This window comes from Manacus candei, unplaced genomic scaffold (genome assembly GCF_025592945.1).
Source record: "Manacus candei isolate 608988 ecotype Guabito, Panama unplaced genomic scaffold, ASM2559294v1 h1tg000020l, whole genome shotgun sequence".
Taxonomy (NCBI): Eukaryota; Metazoa; Chordata; class Aves; order Passeriformes; family Pipridae; genus Manacus; species Manacus candei.
The window spans coordinates 2826902-2854832 of record NW_026138068.1 but is presented as its reverse complement, the minus strand read 5'-3'; the positions used below and the strand labels follow the sequence as shown (position 1 = coordinate 2854832).

The 27931-nt window shown below is 45.5% G+C and overlaps 1 protein-coding gene and 1 long non-coding RNA gene across 3 annotated transcripts; both read right to left on the bottom strand.

Annotated features, from left to right (window-relative positions):
• Nucleotides 1–467: 467 nt before the first annotated feature.
• On the bottom strand, nt 468–20989 carry PPTC7 (protein phosphatase targeting COQ7). The gene is made up of 6 exons (XM_051785857.1): nt 20629–20989; nt 11182–11361; nt 8305–8503; nt 6040–6163; nt 4388–4517; nt 468–3158 (listed from the first exon to the last, which is right to left on the bottom strand). Exons 1-6 carry the CDS (start codon nt 20828–20830, stop codon nt 3100–3102), a joined length of 894 nt encoding a protein of 297 aa, XP_051641817.1. The 5' UTR covers nt 20831–20989; the 3' UTR covers nt 468–3099.
• A 1601-nt stretch (nt 20990–22590) lies between these two features.
• LOC127470395 (uncharacterized) lies at nt 22591–27882 on the bottom strand. Of its 2 annotated transcripts, none has more exons than XR_007904288.1 (3): nt 27004–27882; nt 26163–26288; nt 22591–23188 (listed from the first exon to the last, which is right to left on the bottom strand). It is a non-coding gene; the product is annotated as an uncharacterized LOC127470395 (long non-coding RNA). The 2 variants fall into 2 exon arrangements; XR_007904287.1 differs by lacking the exon at nt 22591–23188 and adding an exon at nt 23206–23478.
• Nucleotides 27883–27931: the final 49 nt, after the last annotated feature.

Below are 27931 nucleotides of genomic sequence, written 5' to 3'. Positions count from 1 at the left end.
AAGCATCCTCAGGTACAGACTCACATTTGCTTCATGGTTTCAGCCACCTTTGTCAGCAACTGCATACAGTGGATTCCACACACACCAGCTGGTTCCCCCTGGAGAAAGGATGTCCCTTCCCAAGACATGGAGATTCCATCACTAAATCCTCCCACCTTTGCCAGACCTTCTCCTCTCCCTTCTCCTCCACTCACTCGTAACTGTCTGGTCCCAGATCTGCTTTTTGGTTTTGTTTTCAGCCTGACCTTCTCGAGAAACACAACGAAGGACATTTGGAGGGAACCTGTGTGTCACAACTCTCCTAGAGACAGCCAGGAAAGCAGCAGGAACCACAGAGCTTTTCAACTCACCACATCCTAGCCCTGCTTCACCCCAACCCCTCCTAATGCTGCTGGAGCAATCCCAGCTTCCTGGGGGACAAACTCCTCCTGACCCACCAGCTCCCCAGAAAGAACAACCCTCTGCAGCAGCTCCAAGCTCCGCTCGCTTCAAAGTCAGGGAACACCTTTCTTGTCCATTCCCCTCGGGAACATTCCCACTAACCTTCCCCTAGCAAGTGTTACTGCTTCATGCACTGCTGGGAATTACTTTGATAGGATGGGCCCTGTCGTTTCCTTCTCCCAAAATCTCTTGTGCGCAGACAGCGATAAGTTCGTAGGAAAAACTCAGGTTTGATATGTTCAGAGTGCACGTCTTAAAAAAAACCCAACACAATCAAGCATGTGATAAAAATATCAATTCTTTATAATACAGTATTGCTTTATAAACAGATGGAAAAGCTAAAAGCTTTACTGGTCTTTGGTGTGCCTGGTGAGGGAAAAACTCATGATTTGTAAATCAAAATCCAAATTTGTTCTTTATGAGAAAAAACAGAACAAAACAAAACAAAAAACAACAACTCATGGTGTGATATGAGGCAAAGGGCTCTGTGGGTACAGACAGGGAGCACAGCTTGGCCTCACAGGCAATTCCAGACCCTGGTGCATCCCTCTGACCCGCACACGTCCCCAGGGAAAGTTCTGGAAAGCCGGGGGGGAAACACCAGGGCTGGGAACTGTGCTGAGAGCAGGTCAGAGCAACAGCCCAAGGGCTCCTGAAGGGAAGGTCAGGGGACACAAGAATTGATCAAATCTGCTCTAATCCAGAAGCTGAGGGGAAATACTGGCAGACAAAATGTGAAGACACCCAGATTTGGGAGGGCAAGGCCCCCTCAAGGCGAGGAACAAAGCCCTGTGCTCAGTGAATACATTCCTCGAACAGCCAGCCAGGCACAGCTGGGCCAGTTCAAAACAAGGACTGACAGGTTGTGCAAAGTTCTCCACCACTCACTGCTCATGTGTCACAAAACTAATTAATTTCTCTTCATTAACAGAATCCTCCCCATACCCTCACCAAAATCCCATTTTGGTCAAGTTAGGGTAGTTAAGGCATTTTGACAAGTAATTACAAGGTGATTCAAAGTAGATCCCTAACATTATGCCAATTGAGGAATAGCAGATAAATTACTGAAGAGCTCCCAAATTAATCACTTATTATAAATGAAATGCCTGTTACAAGCATGATGCATTGAAATATAGTAAAATGACATGTACATGGTACATGTTAAATGACCTTAAATAAAAGCTTGACATAGTTACGCAAATATACAGTACAAGTCCACAAAAATTCTTTAAACAAGTTGAGGTAACCTCAAACTTAAACAGTTTTAATACAATAAACCAGGTAGTAAAAATCTCCTCTTGAGAGCAGGAAAGATTCCTTACTGACCAAGTTTAACTGCACTCACCTAAACAGCAACATTACCCGACTTTTTATATATAAAAACATGGCTTTAATTTATTTCTACATACTTTTCTACCAGCAAAAAAGTTAATGAAAAACTGACCAAAAATATATATATCTTTACAGCTCTCAGCTTTTGTATGAGCCTCAGGAAAGGAAAAGGAAAAGCTGGCTGGAAGGGGGGGGGAACAAACGTGAGCTACTGTCATTGAAAACGAAATGTCATATTGCAAAGTGGCTGTTAGATAACTGTAAACATCATTAAGGTTCATTGAAACCCCTAAACTTTAGTTACTGAAATGTAAGTTTTGCTGATTATTCATTAAGTTTCATTTTCGTACTCGCTGCCGCAGCAGAAGCAAAGAGGTGCCTGTTGAGTCAGAAAGGATGAGCTGGACTTAAAAGTGGTGCAGCATATTCTGTTCTACAAGCAATGGCGATTATTAACACAAATTAGGCTTCATCAACGACAGGATTATCTACCCAAAGTGAGGACGTTGGGAGTTGAGGATGAGCTGTTCCTTGTGCAACCTCCCACCGGAGCATTTCCCACCAGGAGATGGGTTCAAATGCTCAAAGACCTCAGCTATGGCCAGCTCGGCTGTTTGAGACTGAGCTAGAAGTCTTGTTTAATAAAAATAATAATTATCCACAGCCAAAACATCCAGAACCAGGCCCATTATGGACGAATGATCTGCAGAACTTTTTTTAAGATCACAGTTAAGCACCTGAAATCACAAAACACATTTGCATCCATATAACTTGAACTAGGTTTGTTTGAAATCTCGTACTAGAAAAGGTTCCTAAGGCTGACACCATGGATGGCAAGAGCAGAATGTTTACAGCAGTTATAAATCTCCTGAAAACTGGAGCTCAGGAACACGAAACCTCGGCTACCACTGGAACAAGACTATGCTTTATGGAACTGGGGCTGTAACACACCCTCAACAACAGCGAACGTTCCTAGGAAAGAGTAAGATGCCCTCGTGCAGAGGGGTTACCTACTGATCTACTCTGAAAGATGATCAACCAATTCTACTCCTTGGAAAGTCCCATCTCCAGTGCGGGAACGCCGTGGGATGGATCCTGCCCCCGGCACGGACGATAACTAAGCTCTGACAGACGCTCCAGGCCTTGAGCTTCTTCATCTCTTGCTGGCAGAGCAAGACCAGTGTTCTACGAGTGGTTCTTAGCAAGGACTCGGCTGTCTCAGGACAGGCACCGGGCTCAGGGCCAGCTGCCCAGGGCAGGAGGGAGGAGGGATCAATCCTGCCAGCAGGAAACCGTGCGGGGCTCCGGGAGTGGGCCAGCGGGCCCTCAGTCTGTGTACTCGGCCACGATGGACAGAAGGACGGTGATGTCGTCTGGTTTGCCCCCTGCAGTGAAGGAAAACATCACTTATTTCATCAAACTCGTCGTCTTCGCATCATCTGGGTCACTTCCCGTGGAAAATTCTTTTAAAATCAAATATTCAAAGCCTGTTCAGTGTAGACACCAGCTCTGCTTCCTCCATCTCCTTTCCAAACGAGGGGAGCAGTGACATCTAACACGGCACAAAAACACTCTCCTGTTCAGCTCCAGTGAGATCAGGCTGAGAAAAGGAGGTCAGAACCTTGAACACTGGCAGCTGGCAGAGCACAGAGCCTGTTTTCTAGCAGACTACTGAATAAATGCAGAAAACACCTGACACTGCACTGTTACAAGGAAACTGCCATGAAGTCAGATCTCCTCAGGAATTTCCACTGTAAATCAAACATCACTTTAGCATCTTCTCCAGCACTGTATTACCTCGTGTGTTTCTAAAAGCTACTTAGCATTTTTAGTAGCTACTTTTCAATCCTCAACATCCAGAGCAACACACTCGGATCCTGGAGAAAGGGCTCAGGAGAGGTATTTTGTTATTGGGAAGTCACACCAGGGAATCCAGAGATCTGCAGTTTCACTTCTCAGTGGCTGAGCCTGGAGCACCAGGGAGCCCAAGCTCTACCTTAGGAAAGGGGCAGGAAATCCTGCCCTCTTGATAGAGAGATAAGAACATCTTTACCAGCAGAATTATATTGAGTTATTTAAAAGAAAAAAAAACAATAAAAGAAAGGTGTTTGCTCAGGCTCTGAGCTCTGCCAGGTGTCAGTATCTTTTAGAGCCCAGAAGCAGAACCAATGGAGAGATCAGGATGGGGATGGTACAAGAGTCACACATTTCAACCAAAAAACAAACCCAAAAACTACCAAAGACTGGGCAGAACCTCAGCTGAAATGCAGCTGTAAGAGAAGGCTTTAAAAAATAAAAAAATTCAACAAAAGCCATCCTCACACATCACCACCCACACATCCAAATCCAAGAACAAATCAAGCACAGTTTCCCCAGGAGCCTGGGGCAGGAATGTACATACTGGGTTAAAAATAAAACCACCAGTGCGCTGCGTTCTCTGGGCTCCAGCTGCTTCCCCACGGGAGGCTCCTACTCCAAATCCCACACGAGCCTGGTGCTCTCCTGCCAACCACGTTTCCTAACGTTCTGTTCTCCCACTGTATTTTGAGACAACAGAACTTCCCTCTGCTGGAGGTTCCTGGGGGATGGCAGGGTGGGAGGAGGCCGCTCTCACCTCTCACGTTCAGTCCGTTGTCGCAGGCGAACTGCGCGAAGGGCGACATGTAGGTGGGGTCATAGGCCAGCTCGTGCGCCTGCTCCGCGATGCTCCGGGCAGTCTGCTGGATGCTCTCGTAGTTGGAGTTCTGAATTCAGCAGGAAAAGGGTTTATTTTTTATGAGGAAGCCTCCAGGCGTTGGTTTGCTGCTGCCTGTCAGTTTTGGAGGTCACTCAGTGCCAGGGCACTAATTATCAGCCTCCCCTGCAAAGAGAGCCCTCCCCACAACTGTGCAGCTTCACGAGCCAAGGCCGGGCCTCAACCCCCCCCAGCAGCTACAAGACTTGGGTTTGGAGTGTTTACAGAATTTACAAACTTAGAAAACTAATACTCAAACCAGGCTCAGCTGAAGGAAAGGGGACATTTGGAGCTGTCCCTGCACTTCACCTGCAAACTCCCACTCGTGTTTTGGTGAAGTGTTTATGCTTTACCTCAGGTGCAATTCCTGCACCCCTGACCCTCTTACCCCAATCAACAAGAGCACACTTGGGGAGAAGGGGCACTTTAAAAGTCAGATGACAAAAAAAGCACAAACTTTCTCCAGGCTGCATTTTAAGGGTCTGTTTTTAATTCAGTTTCAATAACTCTGCTGCTTCACTGCAAGGCTTGTCTCGCTCAGGCCACCGTGACAGACAAGCACTGCTCTCTTAGTCTGTAACCGTTCTGAAGTGCCCTGTCATTTCAGGAGCCTTCCCCACAGGTTTGGGAATTAGCAGGCGTTTATGTGATTAACTTTTGGCTGAACCCCTCGGGGAACTCCGGTGCCTTTCCCAAACACGCCAAAAGGTGGAGCTCAGCCTTCTTCCACAAGGGAATTCCAGCTCCAGGGTCCGCCCAGGACAACCCTTCCCTGCCCACAGACAGGGCTGTGAGGTGGCTGCAGCCACACGGGGTAGTGACTTGTGTAGCTGCAGGATAAGAACAGGCCAAATTCTCTGAAAACCACACTGTAATTCTCTATGTCATTCTTATTTGCATTTCACAGCAAAGTAGTTTCCTGAGGGAGGTTATACATATTGATATCTCCTTAAGTATACTTTCCTTTCTGTAAGTAAATAGCCTTAAGCTAAGTGTTCTCACCCAAATTAAAATATTGTAATGCATTTTTACTATTTAAAAAGAACATTTGTGGTCACTAACCTGGGAAAGTTGCCAGGATTTTTTTTTTTTAACAGAACAGTAAAGATTTTCAAGCACGTGCAACCCACAGTTCAGACAGCACATACTCCATTAGAATTCCTGATTTATAACCCTTCAAAAAAGCTGGAAATTATTTGAAGTGTAAGTTCAGCCCCCAAACAACCTGGGAGAAGATGCTCTATTTTCATGTGTAGCATCTACAAGCTGCAGGTGCCGTGTGTGACGAGCTGGCCAAGGGCAGAGCCTGGACTGAACATTTCCCCCTTCCCTTCCCAGTTATTGCCATGGAACCAGCTGCCACTTGGGAAATTTATGCCCCAGCTGCTGCCTCTGGATGCAGATCCAAGAGACAGAGCTTTGGGGTCAGCATCCCTTCCCACTGCTCACATGGGGGATTATGTGAAAAGCCTTTAAAGGATTCAGGTTTAGCAGCACAAAAGATGTGAGGGATTGAGGAATCACACACCCACCTTCAGCTTCTTTAACTCCTGCAGGATCATGTAGTCGGGCATGTTGTCGAACAGCCCGTCCGTGGCCGTCAGGATGATGTCCCCCAGCTGCACATCGAAGGACGTGCTGTCGGCAGCCTCGGGGCTGGGGGGGGACAGGGAGGGGACAGGGAGGTTAAAAAGGACCCCTCACACCCCCAGGGAACGTCCAACAGCACAGCCACAGCTCCTGCACTCCACTACAGTTTGGGGCTTTTTGCAAAAGAAAGGAAGAATCACTGACTGTGGAGCTTCTGCACCAGCACGGCCTGGCCAGGGAGCTCCAGCACAGCACTGGGACTGCAGACAGGTAAAACTCCAGCTACTCCACCAAGGATTTGCAGTTACAATTCCCAGATGAACAATCCTGCAAATTAATCTGCTTCATGAGTGTATCTCCATGGAAACCAGTAAGCAGAAGGGCAGCTCAGGGCTTCCTCCTGCTCATCTTAAACATGTAAGAGAGCAATACCTGAAAGGACAATTCATAATGGCCCAAACAATTCAGGATTTTGAATCACTTTCTAATTCAATGGAATAAGAAATACGTCTACCAGGAGACCTCAGCCAGCTGGAATACTTGTGTCTAAGACATTAGACAACAGCAAGAGGAGAAAACACCCCATTTGGCCATGAATATTGCTGCAAAATCTGATTCTCTGAGGCAACATAAAAACAAAACTTTCATTTTTAAAGACTCTTCAGGGGTCTTTAAAAGGAGAAACTGCTGCCTCTCTGCCAAAACACAGAGAAGCTGCTTTGCTCCACTGATCTGCAGCCTCGGGAAGGCTGATGGAGCTGAGCTTGCCTGCCTGTGCCCATATTTAGCCAAATTCCCCACTGAACTGGGACAACAAATAAAAAAGGGACTGGAGAAGTGTTTCGGTGAGGCCCATAAGTACTAATTAACGTCAGGAACAGCACAGGAACCAGCCAGAAAGCTGTAATCATGATTCACAGCTCAAGTGTGGGAGCACATTTATCTTGTGCTTTTCCTTATTATGAGATGACTCAGATTACTTGGCTTCCCTGACTTCCACTGGACATGATCAATTATCCTTCTGCTTTTTGGGTTTTATGGTCTTCCTATGGATGACAGAGAATCTCAGAAAAATGAAGACTTTTACAGCTCTGGAATTTCAAATATCATTTAATTTTAGTCTGACAAAGAGGTTGGATTATTGAGGGGTTTAATTTCAGAGTTCTACCCTGGCTTCCTCTCGGCAGTTGTAAGATGAGGAAATAAAGCCACAGGCAGGAACGGTCAGGAGTTTCAACAACTTTAACAACACTTTCAAAAAGAGCTATTTTGGCACTGAAGTCATAACCTTCACTGCCTCAGCCTTGAGACTTCAGAGAATCACTTAGGTTGGAAAAGAGTCTTAAGATCACCGAGTCCAAACCTTGCATCAAAGACTTGAGCTGGATGCCATGGCCACTGTCTGAAGATCCTGTTGCAATCTCCCTATATTCAGGTGACAGAGATCACTTCAATGAGTGAATAACCAATTCTGAGAACTGTATATACTTGGACTCGATCTCAGAGGTCTTTTCCGACCTAATTGATTCTATTTTAACACAATTTGAAAGCTGATTTTTAAAAAATTTATTTCATATTACCGATGAGGGTTCACAAAGCCAGGGTGGATCAGCCTGATATTCTTAGGGGAAGACATAGGAACAAGCCAGCCTTTGAAAGGACTCATTTCTGTGAACAGATTGTCCTCTCCTCATCCTCTCATTCCCAGCCTGGTGTTCTGCCAAGCAGTTTTTTTGCTCGTTTTGGTCAAATACAATATGCTGAGGGAAACAGCTACTTGGAAACACAACTTACAGTCACATGTCCCTCTACTCTATTCTTCAAGCACTTGCTACCTCAGTGCCAAGATATCTAAATTAGCTACTCCAAACAGTCTCAAGGGAGCACAGACAGGGATTGGAACTGGTAAGAGCAGCCACTTGTCCAGGATGACCAGCACATACACCAGCTTTAGCCACTGACATCTCCCCATGGATCAGGACCATGGGAACAGGTCAGCATGAATAACCATTAGCCCAATAAACTCATGCTCTGCGACAGGTACAAAGTTAAGTACAAGGTGATAAATGTTCACATTATCAGGTGTGGACCTCATTGGATATGAGCTGAAACCCTACAGGCCAGGAAGAGCCCCCCAGCAAAACTGCAACTTCCTGGGAGCCGCTCACACGCACAGATTAAAAATTGCAGTTCCTTTCCCACCTTACCTGTCACTTAAGACAACTCCTTCTGCTTCTGGAGGAGCTATTGAGAGTTGGAAGGGAGTGTTGAAGTAATGCTGCTGTTCATCAGAGCGATGGACAACTTCTCCTCCTCTGACCACCAAGAACCCGGAGTCCCCCAGGTTGGCTGTGTGTAAACGGTGACTTGTCCTGTCCAGAACCACGATACAAGCTGTGCTGCTCCCTGCAAACACAGCCACTGCAGTCAGCCTCACACAAACTGCTGCTTCTCCCACTGATTTCATCAACAGTTCAATTATTCAAACACTTATCCAAGTTTAATAATCAGGAGAAATGGAAATGCTCAATAATGCCACAACTAATATGAAATAAAGACAGCAAAGTGCTAGAAATCTTTGCAACGCCATGTCTGATTTTTGTGTAGGACTCACTTTCCCTGCTCTGATTTTGGTAAACACATTATGCTGACAAATACCTGTTTTGTTTGGCTTATTTACAGTTTTCCAACCCAACATATGTCAGCACATTCTGCTATAGGACTGGATTTACAGAACTCACATAAAATACTGAAATTCCGAAATCATGGACATAATAGAATTCCAGCAGCATCCATGCAATGCCAGGTGCTCTCCACACAGTTTCACTCATCAGCTGTAAATAAACCACGCTAAGTAAAGAATGTTTGCAATTAAGTGTTAGGTCCTATTGCATTTCTCTGCTCAGAACATGAAAATGCTGCTCTTCCCAGCCTGGCTGTGCAGAGCCTGCTTCACATCCTCAGGAGACCAACTTCCGAAGTGTAAAGAAAACATGTTTCAGAGACAAACACTATTCCAGATTAAAGTAACAACAGGAACATGTCAACCCGGCTCAGAACTATCCCAGCTATGCTTGAGGGCACCGAGGAATTCTTGGTTCATTCACTGGGAAATGGCCACCAACTGTGCTTGGTTGCAAGCCACAAAAATAACTGTGTTGCAAAGAAACACAGAGTCCTTCAGAGCAACCAGCAACTGCTCCATTCCTGCAGACAGGACAGGACAGCACATCCACAGCAGACCTTCCTCAAGAGTGAGATACAGCTAAAGCCTTTCTTCTTGACTTCTGTCTCATATCACAAGTCTGCATCTTCTATCCCGTGTTCCTCCAGCAGGATTTTCCAAGCACAGCTACATGTTGGACAGACCACAGGCTTGCAATGAGCTAAGCTCAGGATGAGCCCTGCTAGTGCACAAGTGCAGCTGGCTCCAGGCATTGCCTGTTCCACACATTTCCCTTTCTAACACAGAGTTCCCCGCAATGCACTTGCCCTGAATTTGTTCTCTAGTGAACACACAGGACCTTCTCCACTCTTACAAAACAGTACTACACGAAAAGCTCCGATTTTAGATGTGACAGTGTCCAAGACTGTTCTGCAACACAACAGTGTTTAAATAATTGGCACAGTTTCCTCCCATTTTGGTTTTATTTTATAATATTTGTTGGATTCAGTTCTGATGAAGCAAGTATCCAGGTTCAGAGCACAACAGCAAGGAAAAGTTACTGCCTAATGAATCCTCCTTAATGAAGTTCTCTCCCTTCCCTTTATTTTAAATAAACTCTAAATGCTCACTGCTGTGGTAATTCCAGGGTTTTATTCCTCCTTCTAAAAATACTGTTCTCTGTTAAAGGAGAAACACTAAGGATCATTAGTTTCAAATTCTAACTCTATTAGCAGAGTGTAACCAGGAGGCCATGTGTGGAATGCAGATCTTGTGACTCAGCACACGCTGCTTTTCAGCCCTGCAAAGGTCAAGCCCAGCTGAGCTGCCTCCGTCTCCAAAGCCGTGGGGAAGCTCTCTCCAGTGGCCCACTTTGGAGATCACTTACAGCTACATCTGCTTTGCAGAAATAAGCACCATTAACCACCCCAAATCCTAATGTAATTACTGAGCTCTGCTATTTTGGTGACACTTAAGGTCACTGCTGAGGTTCCAACCTATTCTTTAGGCATATAATGCGAGAACATCTGCTCCCAGCTCAGCAGACAAGTTAAATATAGCTCACCCTGCACTCCTCTGGCACAGGAGCTTAAGGTCAGGTGAGCCCTGCACATATCACACAGGGCAACACTTTCTTGGTGCACAGGAGGGCTCATGTCCTTTAGAAAGTGTCCCCTTTGCACGGCTGGCAGCTCAGGCCAAATGGCACCTCTCTATCTGCTCCCATTCCCAAGGCAGCTGAATGCCCTGTCTCACATCAAGTCTGACATAGAATATGTGAAGCATCTACTTCAGTTGGCTTTCAGAAAGATCTGTAATGAATCCCCCACAAAGATTTATAAAAATAATACTCCCAGAGATCAGCTGATATAAACTACTGAGATCAGCCAACTGGGGTTTGAGTTCACTAGACATAAAAGGCAACAGGAGCAGTAAGGCCAGGAATGAGCAGAACTGCATCCAGTTATTCTCAGAAAATATTTTTCCTTGCAGAGCTTAAGCAAAAAGCCACAACCAACCATGAAGAGTTTTCAGCAGAGAACAGTTATTTATACCTCCAAAACACAGGGTGAGCACATGTGCCACAGCCTGTTCTGCTGCAGAACTCGCTCTGCAAACTCTGGTGAATTCACCCTTCACACAGAAAGGCAGCTGGCCTTTCATTTTATATATATATATATATATATATACACACACACACACACAAATACTCCCTGCATTACTAAATTAATTACAACAGCTTTTAAACATACAAGAGAAATAAGGATGCCTCCAAATTAACTGAAAACACAGAAATAAGAGAAGTTGACTGCCTGCAGATTTGTTGCAGGAGCTGCCAACAGATTCAAGCAACTCTCACTAAGTCCATGTGTAGGTAACACACAACCCAGATCGAACTGACAGATTTCTGGTGTCTTACCAAGCAGAGGTACTTTGTTCTGCAGCAGCTCACAATAGCCTGCAGTGAGAATCCCGACAGGATTGCTGGGAACAAACCGTCCTTCTTTCACTAAACGTTCGCACGTTCGCATGAGAGTCCCTGAGAACTGAGAGGGGTCAACCCCGTAGTCTCTCCAGCCACCAACACCATCTGCCACCCCTGGAAGAGAAGAGAAAATGAGTGTTACATGAACAGCAATGCTTTCCAAAACAAGGGGTTTAATTATTTACATCACTTCGGATATTTAGTAACTAAAAGGGAGGACTCGGCACCTGCCTGAAAAACAGTTTGGATTAGCAACGAAATTTCTAAGTATTTGTGAGATAACTGCTGACATCAGCTCCCAGACAAACCCTAAATATCATCTGAAGTGCTGGAAAAAAGGCAAAAGTCTAATGCTGAGGATGAGGAGGTTGACTCCACTGGAGAAATAGGGAATTTGGGGGGGAAGATGGGAATTCAATCCCATTAACCTTTGATTAGCTCATTAGAAAGGAAAAATTAAATGTGATGGTTGTTAAGAATTTAACTAGTACAGAAATTATAAAGAAACTCTTCCCCACTACCCAGCAGCCCAGTTTTTTCTCAATGCTCATATGAAAAACAATACTTTCTATTTGGTAATCTCAATTTCCATGTATCCCAAAATCCATGTAACCAACACAATGTTGGGACCTACCCCTTCCAAGGAGAATTTGTTGCTTATGGCTTCAGCCAAGCAAGAGAATGAAAACTAACTACAATCCAGTCAATTTGCATTTAGTTATTCTAAAAAACTTGGATCAGAAAATTTGAGCAATTTTGTCAAAGCTTTGGAAACTTCTGAGCAGCTGCAGAGGAAAACAGGGAAGGTGCTCATGGAAAGGGGGTGTTCAGAGGGAGGTGAGCAGCAGACATCATACTCTGCAGGTCATTCAGCTAGAACTTTGAATTTCCCCCAAATGATTAAAGTAAAATACTGCTGAAGGCATTATTTGAGATTAAAATGTTACTATGTAAAAATCTTTCCAAAAATCTTTTTGATCCTCAGCACGGGACGAACCCTTTCAAGCCCAGTTTGTAATAAAGCTAAAATGTGTTCATGATAAAAGCACAAAGGGGGAATTTCAGAGCTCAGATTGTGCTGAAGGACAGTCTCCTCAGGAAAAAACAACACACTGCAAGCAAAGGCATGAAAATGTGAGTGAGAAGCTAAAACTCAGTTTCCTCATCTCCCAACGCCCTTCACACGGGACACGGGCTGAAACTGAGACGGAAGGGTTGGAGCCGACCTTGGTGTGAACTATAATCTGCCAGGATTCTGAACAGCCCATCAACATTAATCAGATTTCTCCCTAAAATAGTGCACAACCTTTTAGACACCTGCTTTGTCCTTTTGCTTTCTCAGAAGAATATTACAGGGATGCGGATCCCTGCATTCGTTCGCCCCTTGGGACCAGATCCGGGGAAGAAGCTCTGTAGGACCCCGGCATTCTCGAAAACACCTTTTCTGGAGTCTTCAAGAACAGATTAATCCCCTCCCTACAGGTCTCACAACCTCAGGTTAATACTGGATTGACCCTTTGCTTCTTGCTGCCACACGGACAGGTCTAGAATAAGAGATCACAAAGGAAAAGTTCTAGACCTAGAACTTGAAACAGGAACTCCAGGTTGGATGATGGTGCTTTACGTGAAGTTACCAGACAAGTTTGTTTTTTTTAACTTCCTTTTAAGATGGACACAATCCAGACTGTGCCTGCTTCACTCTGCACTGCTTCACTGACAGCAGGGGAATGCAAGGAAAAGATGCTGTCTGACAAGTGCTGCCCAAAGCTCTTGGCTCCCAAGGCAGTTCTAGAGAAAGCTGGGCAGAAGTTATGGAGTTCTCTCAAGCAATCCATAAACACCTTACATTAGTGTTGGGAAACACGGGAACAGAAACACTACAGAGCTCTCTGAGACCAGAGAGCCACCACAGCAAGCACCTGAGAAGGGAGTTATCAAAACCTATTCCATTTTCAGAGGAAAAATAAGAGTGTGCCACCTGATTTTCCTTGCTCACTTCTCACTCCAGGCAGGAAATGCAAATCCATGCTCATGACAGTACATTCCATCCTCTGTCTTGGGCCATGAACTGGCTTTGTCTTTGCCTTCCTGTCTGCTTTCTGCAAGCTATGAACAGCTTTGAGCACGTTCTGCCAGTGCCTTCCAAAGCAATCACCCCCTAGACATCCCCAGGCAGCTCCTCTGCCCTGAGAACAGACTGTCTGCTCCCCAGTCCCCAGGACAGCTGGATCCCTGCTCCATCCCAGCACAGAAGTCAACGGGACCATCACATTCAGGAGCAGCCCCTGGAGGCTGCTTTCACTGGGACACCCTCACACCTCATCTGCTCAGCAACTCACGTGGCACCAATTTTGGTCTTTCCCCAAAGGCCTTTTTTTCCTACCTTTTTTTTTTTTTTTGAACTGTATCCCTTAAAGATAATAGGTCACTACATTTGATGTAAGCTAAATGACCTTGTTGGCTCCCCAAGCATCCAACACCACCAAAGCAGTCAAATGCTTCCTCCTGTTCCAGCCCTGAGCCAGGAATTGCTGGTGCCACCAAGCCCAGTGGCAGAACAGAGGCCAAGTCCAGCCAAGAAGCCCCACACTACACAGGGACTTCCAGAAAACATCCTCCTTCATTGCTTTTTGCCTTAGAAGATTTTTACAGTCCCCAAGATCTCCAGCCATCCTGTCCTGCCAGCCTTCAGCATGTTTTTTAAATAAAAACAGCATCTTTACTTTCAATATTCTCTATAAACTAAACAGTTTCATGGGAAAGGAATATATGATTTTGAATCAGACTGAGTAAAATGCTGCTGAAATAGAGGAGATGTAAAGGGGAATAAAGTTTAAGAAAACTTTGTGGTATTTGATTCACAGCAAACAAGGAGTAAAACTACTTGTGAGATATTCCAGACTCCAGAAATAGCAAGAACTGAAAACTCAACTTTTGATGTAATACCATGTTTTCCCTCTGTCACCAAAGGAAAATTCAAAGGTACTGATATTGGCAGGATCATTACCAAGAAATAATGCCAAGCTCTATTTATTTCTATTATCATTGCTTTCATCCAAGTCCAAAAAGAAAGGTAAATATTCAAAATAATTACCTTTTTAACAAGTGAAAAAGATTACTCAGATTTTTCTTTTCTTATATTTGAACCATAAACCATTGTCTTCCAGTATTAACCATGTTACAAAGTAGGAATTCTCAGGACATTTAAGACAAACTGCACAGCGGGGAGTTGCTGAAATTGAGCTGTACACAGTCCTTGGGGTTTTTTCATTCAAGCTATTCAGTAAATGAGAAAATTTTATAGAAGGAACATTCCTGTGGCTATTCCCTGTTCAAGCCCAGGCAGAAGTTACACAAACATCCACGTGACACAGAGCAGTGCCTGCAGCCAGATGAACCATCCGTGTAAATAAAGCAATTGAAAATTTCACAATAAATTACTTCAAAAGAATAAATACTTCTCCAAGATTTAACTATACAATGGAGACCTTTCAGAATCTCTGAGAGTTAACACCCCACTACCTTGCCTTCTGCTGGAAAACACACATATATTCCTGCCAGATGAAATACTTGCTGCATGTGTCAGTCCAAAACAAAGCTTTTTCCAACTTCTCAAAGATTCCATGTATCCAAATCTCTCCCAGAGAAACACTTGTCACGAAGCTACAAGACAAAGCCCAAGCCTCTGATGCTGCAGCACTGACTAAGCCAGGGAAGATCTTGGCAGGGAAACTTGGGAAAGCTGATTTCCAAATGCTGAAAGCACCTGGGATAAGATACCAGCTGAAATGCAAATGGGAAGCTGTTTTTCCTGCCAGCACACACGAGGTTCACTGCAGGAGCCCAGGAATACCCAGCCAGCGTTGAAAGCAGCAATATTTGCTTTTCACCACATACTTTTGTGAGATCCAGGTGTTCTGCCTAGCTCAGAAATATAAACTACATACAAATATAAACTAAACAGGCTGAAAGTTCATAACAAACCCACCATACCGATCAAATCCTGTTTAATATAAATAGTGTTATGAGGGGAAGTTCTGGCTTGCTGGCAAACATGGTCAGAGTCCAAAAGTACCACCCTGTTCCCAAAAATCTCTTGGAAGATGGATACTTTCAGCCATTGCATCAGCCAAGAATAAAACTCACACAGAAGCCCCAGGCAGGCACAAGTGTGTCAGCAGGAACTGCTCGTGCATGCAACCACAACTGACTTGGTAAGACACTCCACACATCCTACTGAACTTTCCATTTCTTGAGATCCTCACCTGAAATAGCAATCAATCACTGACAAAAGAACACCAAAAGGATATATTTATGGCTGAATTAATTTTGCATCAAAAACAGCAGGCTAAAATGGTAAAAAATGGGCAATCTGCTGCACCACACAAGTTTGAAATACAGCACCTAATATTTGTCAACATATCAGAACTGAGATAAACTGATAACATTTCCTGTTTTATCAGTGGTGACATAAATCACACACCTAGACAGGTTCTCCATCCAGAGCATGTCCAATGCTCCAAGCCAGCAGTGACCCTCCAGCAGCTCCCCTGGGATCTCTCAGAGCCAAAGGGTGTCTGTCCACATTCCCCTCAGGTTTTGAGAAAGAAATAACTCAGTTAAATACAAATCCCTAAAGGCAGGTTGTGTGTGACTGCTAATGAGTTACAAAAGGAAAGGTTACTTATTCACACTGCTACAGTAAACCTTAAACTACCCTTGCATGACATAGAAAGGTTTTCAGGGAGTAACTGGGTGAGTGACAACAAGGAACAAAAAGCAAGAGGCAAAGTGAGTGAGGTTGTTGAAAAACAAACTGAAGGAGAAACAGGGAACTGAAATCATTAAACTGTGTATCTACTCCTGGGAAAAAGCAACAGTTCCTTTTATCTATTTCCACCCTGCTACCATCCACTTGTTCCTGAAACAGGTTTCCACCAGGTAGATCTCTTCCCTATTTTATTTAAGCCTAAGGAATCACTCGGTGGATTTGGGGAGCTCCAGGAGAACACTAAACTATTTTCTGTAAAAAATTCCCTAATTATAACTATTTAATCTCAAGGTGTTCAGCAAGAATGGAACTGATGAGAAAGGGGGGCAGGCACTGAAATCCCTGCCAGGCTGAACAATCTCAGGCTCACAGCACAGTGAGGATGAACCAGAGCAAACAGCAGGAGATTTCTGCAACGTTTCCTGCGACACAGGTATGACTAATCCTCACCTCCTGCACTGTGCTCAGTTAAATCCCTGATTTCTGAGAGAGCCTGCTTTTCCTTCAAGCCAAGACCCACACAAGAATAGAAAATTTTCTGCTATCAACAAGCACCAACAGCATTTACAGTTAAAATAAGTGTTCGACTGGAAATTCTGATCAGAAACGTTGTGTGCAACATCCCTGCAGATACTGTGGGGGAAAAGAACAAGCAGACTGAAGTTTCATTCTCAGAGGTTCCACTCAGTGCCACTCAGGAACAGGTCTGCTGACATGTGGATTACATTGACAAGAATGTGACTGATAATGGGATGTTTCTCAATCTGTAGTTTCCTTATACTTATGCTCCCATGTTACACAGAAAATTCCACGTGGTCTGTTACAAATTAAGACACCACAACTGTTTGCAAATCACTGATCACTCCCTCTGAGGTGCCCTGAGCTCTCCCACTGCAGTAGGTGAAAGGCTGCTCTGAGGGAGGCAGACAATTTGCCTCCTTTGGTGTGATAAGTTGTGATAAGGCAGCAATGTCTTTAATAGGTATGATACCAAATAAAACACTTAACATAGTCCTCTGTAACCTTCAGGCATCCAAGCAGGAATCCCTTCCTCCTCTACAGCTGCCAGAACAACCTTGACATTTCACTTACAAATCCTTTTAGGTGTTGTAGTTTACTTTCCTTGATGACAGTGAGACTAACAATATTCCAGGGGCTTTGCCACTCTGGAGTTTCAGCTCTTATAAAGGCAGCTGACAAACTGAATTTTCAAATGAAGTGCATTTCCTTTCAGTTTAGAGTAGCTGCCCTGCAGCACCCACCCACTCCCCCCCAAAAGAATTCAAAATCAAGATTTGCAGCAGACAGGACAGTTGTCCAATTTTAACTCTGCAGTGGACAAACAGTTCTCTGCTGCCAGACAGTTTTTTCCTACTCCTGAGGGACAGAAATAGTTTGGAAGACTAGTGAAGTCTCACTGGCTACACCCAAACTTGTCCCCAGCACAGACATTGTATAAGTGATGCTGTCACGGGATGCAGCATTGGCTGCAGCAATGTTTCAATAATGAGTCACACAACAGCTTGGAAAATCCATAAAAAACTAGCAAAGACATCGGGAGCCCAATAAGGCAGGAATAAGCAAGAGAAGGTAAAGCCCAACAATAAGGAAAAAAAACCCAATCACCAGCACGAGACAGCTCAAAATTCCTAAAAAAGCTTTAATGTTTACTCTGGGTAAATAAGTGAAATGGTTATAGAACTGTTCAAGTTCACTTTAAAATTTTGGGTTGTCCCCTATGTACTAAAAATTCTACTCTCACGCCAATAAGGAAAACCAGAGCTGTCAGCTCCTGAAGAGTTTTGGTTTTCAGCTTGGAAAAACAGTATTTCTGTCCTCAAAAGTTCCAAAGGCTTCAGACATGAAGCAGCACAGAACAGCTCCCACATCTCCATGAGATACCTGAATATTCTGAGGATCTGAACACCCAAGACACTGATAATGAATGTACAAAAAGGTACAACATGGTACGAGCAGCAGCAGAAAGGAACCATAGGCCTGAATCATAAAGCTCTGGAGATTAACATCAGCAGCAAAGCCATTTCCTTTTCTCAGGGGGATCCCCAAGGAAACACTGGTTCTGAGCTTCTTGTTTCTCCCTGGGCTCAGAATGGGAAGAAAACGTGCAAATTTGACAGGTATGTCCCAGACAAAAATAAAAACGAGAGATAAACCCCCCAAAGAATTCAAGTACACCAGTAACGGGCCTTACCAAGCATTTAACAACTACAGAGGGATGGAAATAACCTGAATCTTTAAGCTTTCTGCTGATCTTCCTGTGAAAGGATAAAGCTCAGCCTACAAGACACTGTTAATGTTCAGCCTTTAGACTCTACAGCACAGCTACAACAAAAGGAGTGTTTAGCATTTTGATTCTGCTATAAACACACTGTCAAGTCAACTTTTGTTTGACCCAAGAAAATGAATCCCCAAGCACTCGTGCCAAAGGACTGGGAGTAGCTCTTTCACTGCTCCACCACACCCAGATCCATCCCACACAGGCCAGCCCTCCACACACTGGTTCTAGAAAACACTGGCACAGAAGAATTTCAAATAAATTATCTGCCATGGCTTTGTCACTGGTGACTACCAACTCCAAGTGATACACTGGAAGTTTACTGTTCTCCAAAAGCACTTACTGTGTCAAGTGTTCACTTTGGCTCAAACCACGTGAGCCCCTTCCTTAAATGCCAAAAAATTAAGTAGGAAACCCAGCAGTTCAGCTCAGCCAGTTTTGTTGAGGTGCAGAGATAGGCAGGTATTGAGTAAATACGAAATTTATGAGGGTCTTTAAGAAAATCTTTAAGGAACCTTCGATTTGTGATGAGAGTAAGAGGAATTGAGGGCAGGAAAACACTTCTGGTGCTGAAACTCTCCCTGCAACAGTGCAAAAGAGCTGGCTGAGAAAGGGAGAGTAAAGAGATGATCACAGCAGCAGAAACAAGGAGAAACTGCTGCTTGAAAACTTGAGAACTACAGATGAAGAGAAAGCATCGAATTAGAGGCATCAAAGCCCACTTGAGCATTGCTGGTTTTGCAGAATGTACACAGATCTGGTTTTTTTTGGTATGTGCATTAAAAAAGTAATAAAGAACTAACATGAAAATAGCCGTACAAGGGGAAAAAAACCAAACCAAACCAAACCCCCAAATCAACAGTTTTGCTATTTAAATTATTTTCTTCTTGGGACTTCAAACATCCTGGTCTGCTGTCCTCTTTGTTGTTTGATCCTTAAGTGGAGCTACAATTCTGTTTGTTTCCAAGTTGCCATGAAAATTAATGCAAAGACCCAACTCAGAACTGCAACTCTCTGTTGATTTCAGCAGGAAGACAAGACAAGCTGTAGGTTCACACACAGTAATTACCAAATATGGCCAAAAAACCCTAAACATCATCAAATGGGGCTAAATCTTTTTTTTCTGACACCAAGAGCCCACCTTGAAGTAGAAGGATATTCTGCATTGCTCTTAAGGGCAAATACCAATTGCTCAGTTATTTATCAGTGCTGGCCTAACATGAACTTTAAAGGCAGCCAGGGTTGGTCACATGTTAAAGGAAGGGTGTCCAGCAGCTAATTCTAATTAAAAAAAAAAAAGTTTCTCTGGAAGATGCAGAGTGTCTAAAATGCACTGCCCAGTTCTGCACATCTCCCTGGAAGCTGTGGCATCACCCTGACAGTAACAGTTCCCTTGGGAATAACCAGCAATACTGTTACCCAGCACCAAGTTACAGCTTCCTGCAGAAAATATCTCGGCTCTATTAAATAGCAACCAAGTTACAACGACAGGAATCACCAAGCACTCCCACATCGTGAGATACCACAGTGTAACCCCGGTTTTAAAGAAATAAATAAAAAACAGGGGCAGGGGGAAGGAAGCTTTTTTTTTTAAGTGTCAAAGTTTTAGTGACAATTTGCTTCTGGCAGTTACAGCACAAGTAACTCGTGCAGAAGATCAGTCAGCCAAATTCAACCTTGAGCACACAGGAGAAAGGTCAAGCACTGTCAAAAGCAATGCTGCCCACGGACTGAAGATTCCATTGGTTATCTATAATTTGAAGCCTTACGATTGATTTCAGCCGTGAATCCAAAGCAGAGAGCGCAATCAGGCCAGAGCAAACACCGAAACTGAAGTTTGACATTTGATTCCAGTCTCAATGTCACTTTGCCTTTCACCTGACAAGGACACAGCACACGCTAAAATCAGGAAGTGTCTGTTCCAGTGATCTTTTCTGCGAAACTGCAGTGAATATCCACAGGGTTCGGTCAGGTTTTAAAGGCAGACAGAAAGTGAAACGCATCAGGAGCTGTTTCTGTGACTTTTGGAGCCGTTGGGCCTTACAGGCACCCACAGGTGAAACGTCCAGGCTGGGCCCGCACACCCGGCACACACAGCCCCGCAAGCCCAAGGCAGGTTGAACTGCAGCAGAGAGCTTCCTCGGGAAGCTAAAAAAGCGAACTCACGCTGACACTGCCTAGCAGAACCAGCTCCTTTGTCTGCGAGCAGAGGCTGAGGCGCTCGCCATGTGCGGAGCAGAGAGGGAGAGGGAGGGAGGGAGAGAGAGGGAGAGGGAGGTCAAAGCCACCTGAGCCCCCCGGCGCGGGCACTCACCCAGCACATCGGCGGTGCGGTGCCTGGCCACGAAGCAGGCGTCATCCCCGTAGCACATGCCTTTCTTGAGGATGCCCTTGCGGAAATCTTTGCCGAAGCCGCAGCTGGCCGTGACCAGGCTGTAGTCGCGGGAGTCGGTCTGCGAGAGGCCGCCTAGGACCGCCCGCGCCACCAGCCTGCCGTAGGAGAGCACCGAGAACATGGCGTGGGGCGCCCAGCAGCCGAGCGCCAGGAACGCGGGGAGCCACCGGCGCAGCCGCCTCCTGCCCGCCGAGCGCCCGCCGCAGGGCGCCAGCCTTCCTCCCCCTGCCCGCCGGACCGCGCCGGTGCCGCCCCGAGCCGCGCCCGCCGCGGACCGCGTCCCCCGCGGTGCGGCCCTCGCTGCCCCTCACGCCCCGCGCGCCGGCCCCTCACGGCCGGGCTCGCCGGCAGCGCCCCCGCTCTTCCGCGCCGCCGCCACTTTCCCCCCCCCCGAGGGGGGTCCCGCTCCTCCCCGCTGCCCGCGGAGCTCTGCGGGCTCTCTCCGGGCTCGCCCCTTCCGTCCCTCCCGGTGTGTGCCCGGTCAGAGTCGCCCGCGCCGCCCCCGCGCCCCGCCGGCCGCCGCCGCCGCCATCTTCGCCGCGCGTGCTGAGCTGAGGGCCCGGCACTGGGCGGGGCGCGGCGTCGGCTCCGCCCCCCGGCGCGCGTGCGCGGCCGGCCCCGAAGGGCGCCCTGTCATTGGCTGCCCGCGCCGCCTCATTTGCATGTTGCGGGACAATAACAGCGGGCGGCTCCCGGCGGTCCCCGCGACCCCCTCACAGCGACCTTCGTCGCGGCCCCCTCACAGCGACCCCTCACAGCGATCCCCTCGCAGCGACCTCCGCGGGTTCGCGTCTCGAGACGCCTTTTACCCACGGTTATCCCAATTAACGTTGTCGGCCCCTGCGCCTAACCCAGATACTGCCCCTCCACGCCCTCCGCGTGTCTCGCGTGCCCCGAATAACTCGCAGGGACTGCTCCGGCCGCTCGCGCGTTCCGGGTGCCCGGGGACAGCGATGGGAGTCACGCCCCGCAAAAATGTGGGTTTGAAAGGGTGACTCGCCCTGCTGGTTTAGGGACGGAACCAGCTCGTGAGAGGGCTGCCAGGAGAGGTTTCTGTGGAAGTGCGTGATAGATTTCTGTGGAAATCCATGGGAGTGCTGGGAGTTAAACCCATTTTGGGTAAGGAACGTGAAATGCCAAATAAAACCCTCACGACAAATAAAACCCTCACGACGTGGCCATGGCATGCAGTCATCACTCAAAACCCACTAAAACTACGTTAATCGTAGGTGAGTTAACAAAAAAAAAGTTAATTGTAGGTGAGAGAGACAAAGCTCTCAGCTGTCCCCCTGCACAACTTCAACAGCTCCAATGCTATAGAGACCCAGTGGGTTCAAAAAGACCCAATTCCTTGTTTCCCACAGCTCAGTTCTCTGTGCTGCTCGTGGGTGTGCAAAAGGGCCTGTAGTCCCTTTGGAGGTTCCCAGCATGCAGCTCTGCAAATTAATTTAATTCCTCTGTGTACACACACATCAAGAGGCTGCTGCCACTTATATAACTTAAGTAACAAACAGGGGTGTAAACACGGCACAGGCAGGTGTGAAACCTGCACCCCGAGCTGCTGCAGTGAACAGAAGAGCCACACTCCATGGACCCAGCCCATGGGAATGCTCTGAAGCACCATCTTTGTCACACAGGAGGCATTTCACTCTCTCTGTACCTTGACAGAGACAACGTCTTTCCCCTTACACTGCTAAAGGCTTAAGCAAAGCATGAAAGTTTTCCAGCTGGAGCTGAAATTGTATCCAAAGTTATTAAAAATTAATGCTCCTGTTAGAACAGGGAGAAGGAGAGTGGAGGGAGCACAAGGAGCAGCCCAGTCCCCGTTTGGTGGATTAGGGAACACAGCCACATGTGCCAACGTGGTGGAGATAAGGGGGTGCTGCTGCCCAGGCCTGTCAGGGTGTGAGAGCAGACAAACAAGGTAGCTCTCCTCAGTGCCTCGCCCTCTGTGACTTTATCAGGAAAGGGAAGTACATATTTTCAGAGTTTCCCCCACAGAATCATTCTTTCCCTTCCCTCAGTCTCAATCTTCCTCCTCTTTGTCCACGTCCTTTCTAGGACAAGTCCAGCCTGGCCTAAGCCCTTTTTCTGCACCTTTGCCCACAGTGACCTTGAGGCAGCTCATCGTAGTGCAAGGTGGTGTGTCCCACAGCAGCTGGGCTGTGCTGCTCAGCCTGGGAGCCCCCACACACTTCTAGCTAAACCCAAGCTGTCCATGCCTCATCCCAATTCCCAGAGCTGGATGGGATGCTTTCCATGCCTCTTTGCCCACCAGCCCTGACTCACAGGGCTGAGAAACTTGGTGTGAGCTCAGGGCTGACAAACACACTTGGCAGAGCAGAACTCCGTGTTTTAGTGAGGGCTCCAGAGCCAAGGCACACCGTGAGCAGTTCACACTCCTCCATCCTTGGAAATCCTTGGAAAACCTTGAAAATCCTTGGAACGGGCTCTGCAGGGAAGCGGTGGAGTCATCATTCTGTGAAGTGTTCAAAAAACAAGGAGATGTGGCACTTTGTGATATGGTTTAGTGGCTATGGGGGTATTCAGTTGAAGGTTGGACTTGATCTTGGAGGTCTTTTCCAACCTTAGTGATTCCATCATTCTATGATTCTATCCCAGGCCAGCCACCCAGGTCTGTCCAGACAGCCAGAAGACCTCATAATTTACATGATAATTAGTAACCTTTGCTGAACTCTTTCACACTCCTGCACACTGTAGCCGGATGAGAAACTGCTCCTGGTTTTCATTCAGAGGATCACTGGGCTCCTGTGACGCAAAAACCAACTATTTTTAATAAAACAGTTCAGAACTGGTTGTTCCCCCTGCTCAGTGTCAGTGTGGATAGTTCTCCCTGTAAATCCCTCCCAGCCCATGCCCTGCTGCCTCACGCCGGTGTTTTTCTTGTACCCTGAGGGTCCATGTTCTGCCAAGTGATATTTGTTTAAAATTCCCCAGTGCACAAATTTGGCACAAAAACTGGAGCAAAGGGCATCCCCCTGGTTACTGCAGCTGGGTGGAATCTTCCCACCTCAAAGTCCAAGATCTATTTACATCAGCCCATTTAAGCTGCAAAAGCAAAATGAACTCTTCCTGCCAGGCTTGCTCAGACCAACAAATGCACAAAGCAGAAGTGCTGCACAGTATAATCAACTGTTGGAGGCACAAGCAGGTTTTCAGCTGGTTTTAAAACTGATTCACTTGGAGCTGACGTCAATCCTCTCTCCCAAGTACCTTAGTCCTGAGATTGGAGCATGATAAATATTACCTGTAATGCCATCTGCCCTACAGACAGCCCAGGCTCCTCACTATTTATTTAAGGGCTAATGTTGTGCTAGACCGGAACACAGTTTATTTCAGCCTGGTTTGACTTTGTTTTGACTCTAATTCCAAATGCCTGTCCACTTGAACTCTTAGAGTGATCTGTCATACGGCAAAACCAACATCAGCCTTGGAAAGATGAAGTTCAAGACAGCACAGCTGCATTAAACACAAAACTCATGTGAGAAGGACCAGACTTCCCACATGGAAAAGTCAAGAGAAGATGCAGAGTCACCAGCTAGAATTCCAGAATGGTTTGGGTTGGAAGGGACCTTAAAGATCATCTTGTTCCTCCCCCCTGCCATAGGCAGGGACACCTTCCACTATTCCAAGTTGCTCCAAGCCCCATCCAACCTGGCCTTGGACACTCCCAGGGATGGGGCAGCCACAGCTTCTCTGGGCATCCTGTCCCAGGGCCTCACCACCCTCACAGCCAAGAATTCCTTCCCAGTATCCCATCTAACCCTGCCCTCTGGCAGTGGGAAGCCATTCCTCCTTGTCCTGTCTCTCCATGCCACATCCAAAGTCCCTCTCCAGCTCCTTGGAGCCCGTTTAGCACTGAAAGGGGCTTGAAGGTCTCCCAAATCCCAGCTGTCCAAAATCCCGGAGAGCTGATTTATTCTCTGTACCAGTTTCTCAATTCCTTTAGAACCTCACCCAAGTCACCCTATAAAATACAAAATATTGTAGTTTATTGGTGACTCTGACTTTTGGTTATGAATGTTATGAATGGCATTAAGCTGAGAAGATATATTTAGATCAAGTAATGCACATCCAAAACTGTTTCCTCTTAGGATTTTCTCCTCATTTTAAAAGTCTAAGATAACAGGAATTATACCACTTCCTAGAGAAGCTCTTCTATTATATTAACTCTGCACTTTTTATCACTAAAAACTTCCTAACAAGTCTGAACACCTCATCCATCATAATTTATGAGACTGTGGTTGATAAGCTGATTCTACTCAGAGTTTAAATGTCCAAAAATAAAATTAAAACATTTAATCAAATGATACATGTCCATGGGCAGGACAGGTATTGGTGCACTGTTCTGAAAACTCTAGTGCCCTCTGTTCTGAGGAACAGCAATCATTTTAGCTGTATAAAAGTAATTAAAATTATTTAAAAGTAATTAAAGTTATTTAAATCTCAAGTAATTTAAAAGGAAAGGGCTGTGGTGAAAGTTCTATGGCTAAAAACCAAAGTTTACTGTGAATTATTACTATAAGCTTGGATGAGAGAAACTGAAATATAAGTAGTGCTTTTTGCTTAGTCTTAGCATTTTATCAGACATCTGTGTTAGTTTTATTTGTGTTTATAATCAGTTACTTCCCCTGGATTTACTTGATGGGACTCAATCCTGCCATGTTTGCATTGGAAATGCCACGTTGTAATGCTTAAATGCACATCAAAATCTTGCAGCTTAAATTATAATTAAAATAGTAATACAGCAAATCCCTTAATATGCTTTTTAATAGACAGCACCCTGCTGCATCTTCAACTGCTGCATCTTCACTTTCTAGGACCTCCCACACGAGGATCACAGTGCCCTCTTTAATTATTAATTAACTCATGTTGACAGGGTAAATTAAAATCTCTGTGATGGAGAACAAGCCTTATTTATTGATGTCCTGATCTTGTCCTACACACTTGGAGTTGCTCTTTGGAACCTGTTTCAGAAATCCAACACAAAGGTGGGTTTTCTGGGGGAGTGGTGTTCAAACGGTTTTTCTTAGACGTGGGTTTTTATTTTGCTTTTCCTCTCTCCATGACAAAGGTGGGGGGGTTGTATTTTATTTAACTTCCTTTCTGCAGGGACTTTGCATTCTGCATATTTCTGGAGAGGCTTCATGACCCTATTGAACAATCACATCCTACAGCTGAGGAATTCAGAGTCGCTCACTTAAACACCAATAAAGAGGGAGCTGAAGTGACACAGCAGCTTGTTTGACCTATTCTTCTCTTACAGCAAATACTGGAGATGGGTTTTTAGGTGAACTGCTGCTCTGAGTGAAGCCCTAACACTTCTGAGAAAAGAAAAAAGGTCATGACTAAAACAGATTAATTCCATCCTACTTTGCTATTGAACAGTCGCCCAGTTCTATTTCAATGGTAGATGCAGGAAGAATTAATACCTCTTTATTCATCCAGCTCCTGCCCACATTCATCCAGGGTGCAATCTGTGCTTTCACATTCCAGCAAGGCTCGCTTTTCATCTTGGAGTCTGGTCCCTTGTGCACCATCAGCTTTGCCAAGTAATTCTGGATGCAAAAAGTATGTATTAAATTCTATTTTCCCTGGTGCATTGTCAACAGCCCTTTTTTAACCGATTTTAAATGCATCAGAAACGTGTAAACTAACAAGTTTTAATATTAATTATCTCGTGGCACTGCAGGGGAACAAGAAGACAGAATATAACCAATGGTGATAAATAAACCAAACACCACTTTCCCTCCAAGCCTGTAATCTAAAATCCAAGTTTCCAACTTTGCAGGACTTGTAGGATTGCTTTTCTTTTTGTTTCCCTGCTCTGGGACAGTGCAAGAGATGGATTTTTAAAGATCCCCAGGATTTCCTCAAATACAGGGCTATATTCCCTTGGATGGCTGCAGCCAGTCCTGACACAGCCTCAGTGAGTAGAAAAAAAAGTCCTATTGTGCCATTTTTACAATTTCCTTTCAAAATGGAAGTGTCTTGAAGTCACTGTTGCTGTTTAAGCCTGAAAAAAACAACAAACCCAACACTTGTAACATCATTTTGACCACCTGGCTGAAAGGAAGTGCATGGATGCTTCCAATGGAATCCAAAAAAATCTCACAAACAGCAAAAAACAAAGAGACTGAACACACCAGTTCTTCATCCCCAAAAGGAAAGGTGAACACAGAAACTTTGGAACAAGGAACACAGGCTGGAGACCCAGTGAGGTTATTTTGGGATGGAAGGCACACACAGCTCTGAGGTACAGCGGATTCTCACCTTCATGTGACCATGTCCTTGGAGCACTGAGGTGTTTCCATGGGAAGGAGGACTCCAGGACTTTGCCACATGACATGGAGCTGCTTCAAATCCAGGTTAGCAGCACTTGGGAACATCAGAGCACCCTGGTGGCCTCACAGGGAGTGAACAGTCAGTGCTCTTGTGTAACTCATCACACCCCTGGGGGTAAGTGGACAGCGCAAAGGAGGGACATTATTTCCATTTCCAGTGGATGAAACTGGAAAATTAGAGCTTTTAGAGCTCAACCATCAACTCAGCACAAAATCATGTCCCCAAGTGCCACATCCACACATTTTTGAACACCTCGAGGGATGGTGACTCCACCATTTCCCTGGACAGCCTGTTCTGATGCTGGACAACCCTTTCCATGAAGAAATATTTCCTAATATCTAATCTAAACCTCCTGCCAGGGAGTTGTAGAGAGTGACAAACTTTCCCCTCAGGTAATGCAGAACATAAACTCGATGAGGTTTCATTTTAAAAATTAATTTCCTTGTTGAACTTAAGCTTGGATGTTACATCTGTAAGGTAACCCTGATCACTAGTCACTCTCTAGCCTAGTTTTTCCAATTTACTATAAAAATAGAATCATTTAGAATCATTAGAATCATTAACCATTTAGGTTAAAAAAGACCTCAAAATTACCTGCATATATGGCAAAATTTCTAACCAGCTTAATTAATGAATATACACTGAGCATGAAGGACCCAGGGCATTTTCAGAAGGAGAAACTTTTAAAACTTCAGAAATTAGTTTAAGGCAAGATTACTAAAAACACAGTTGCAAAAAAACGTGAAATATAGAATTTTTTCTCTCACAAGGCACCATTCCGCACACTTTTTTTTTTTTTCTTTTTGTGTGTGACTTTCCAGCAGCTTTTCTCCCCAGACCTCCTTCGCGGTTCACT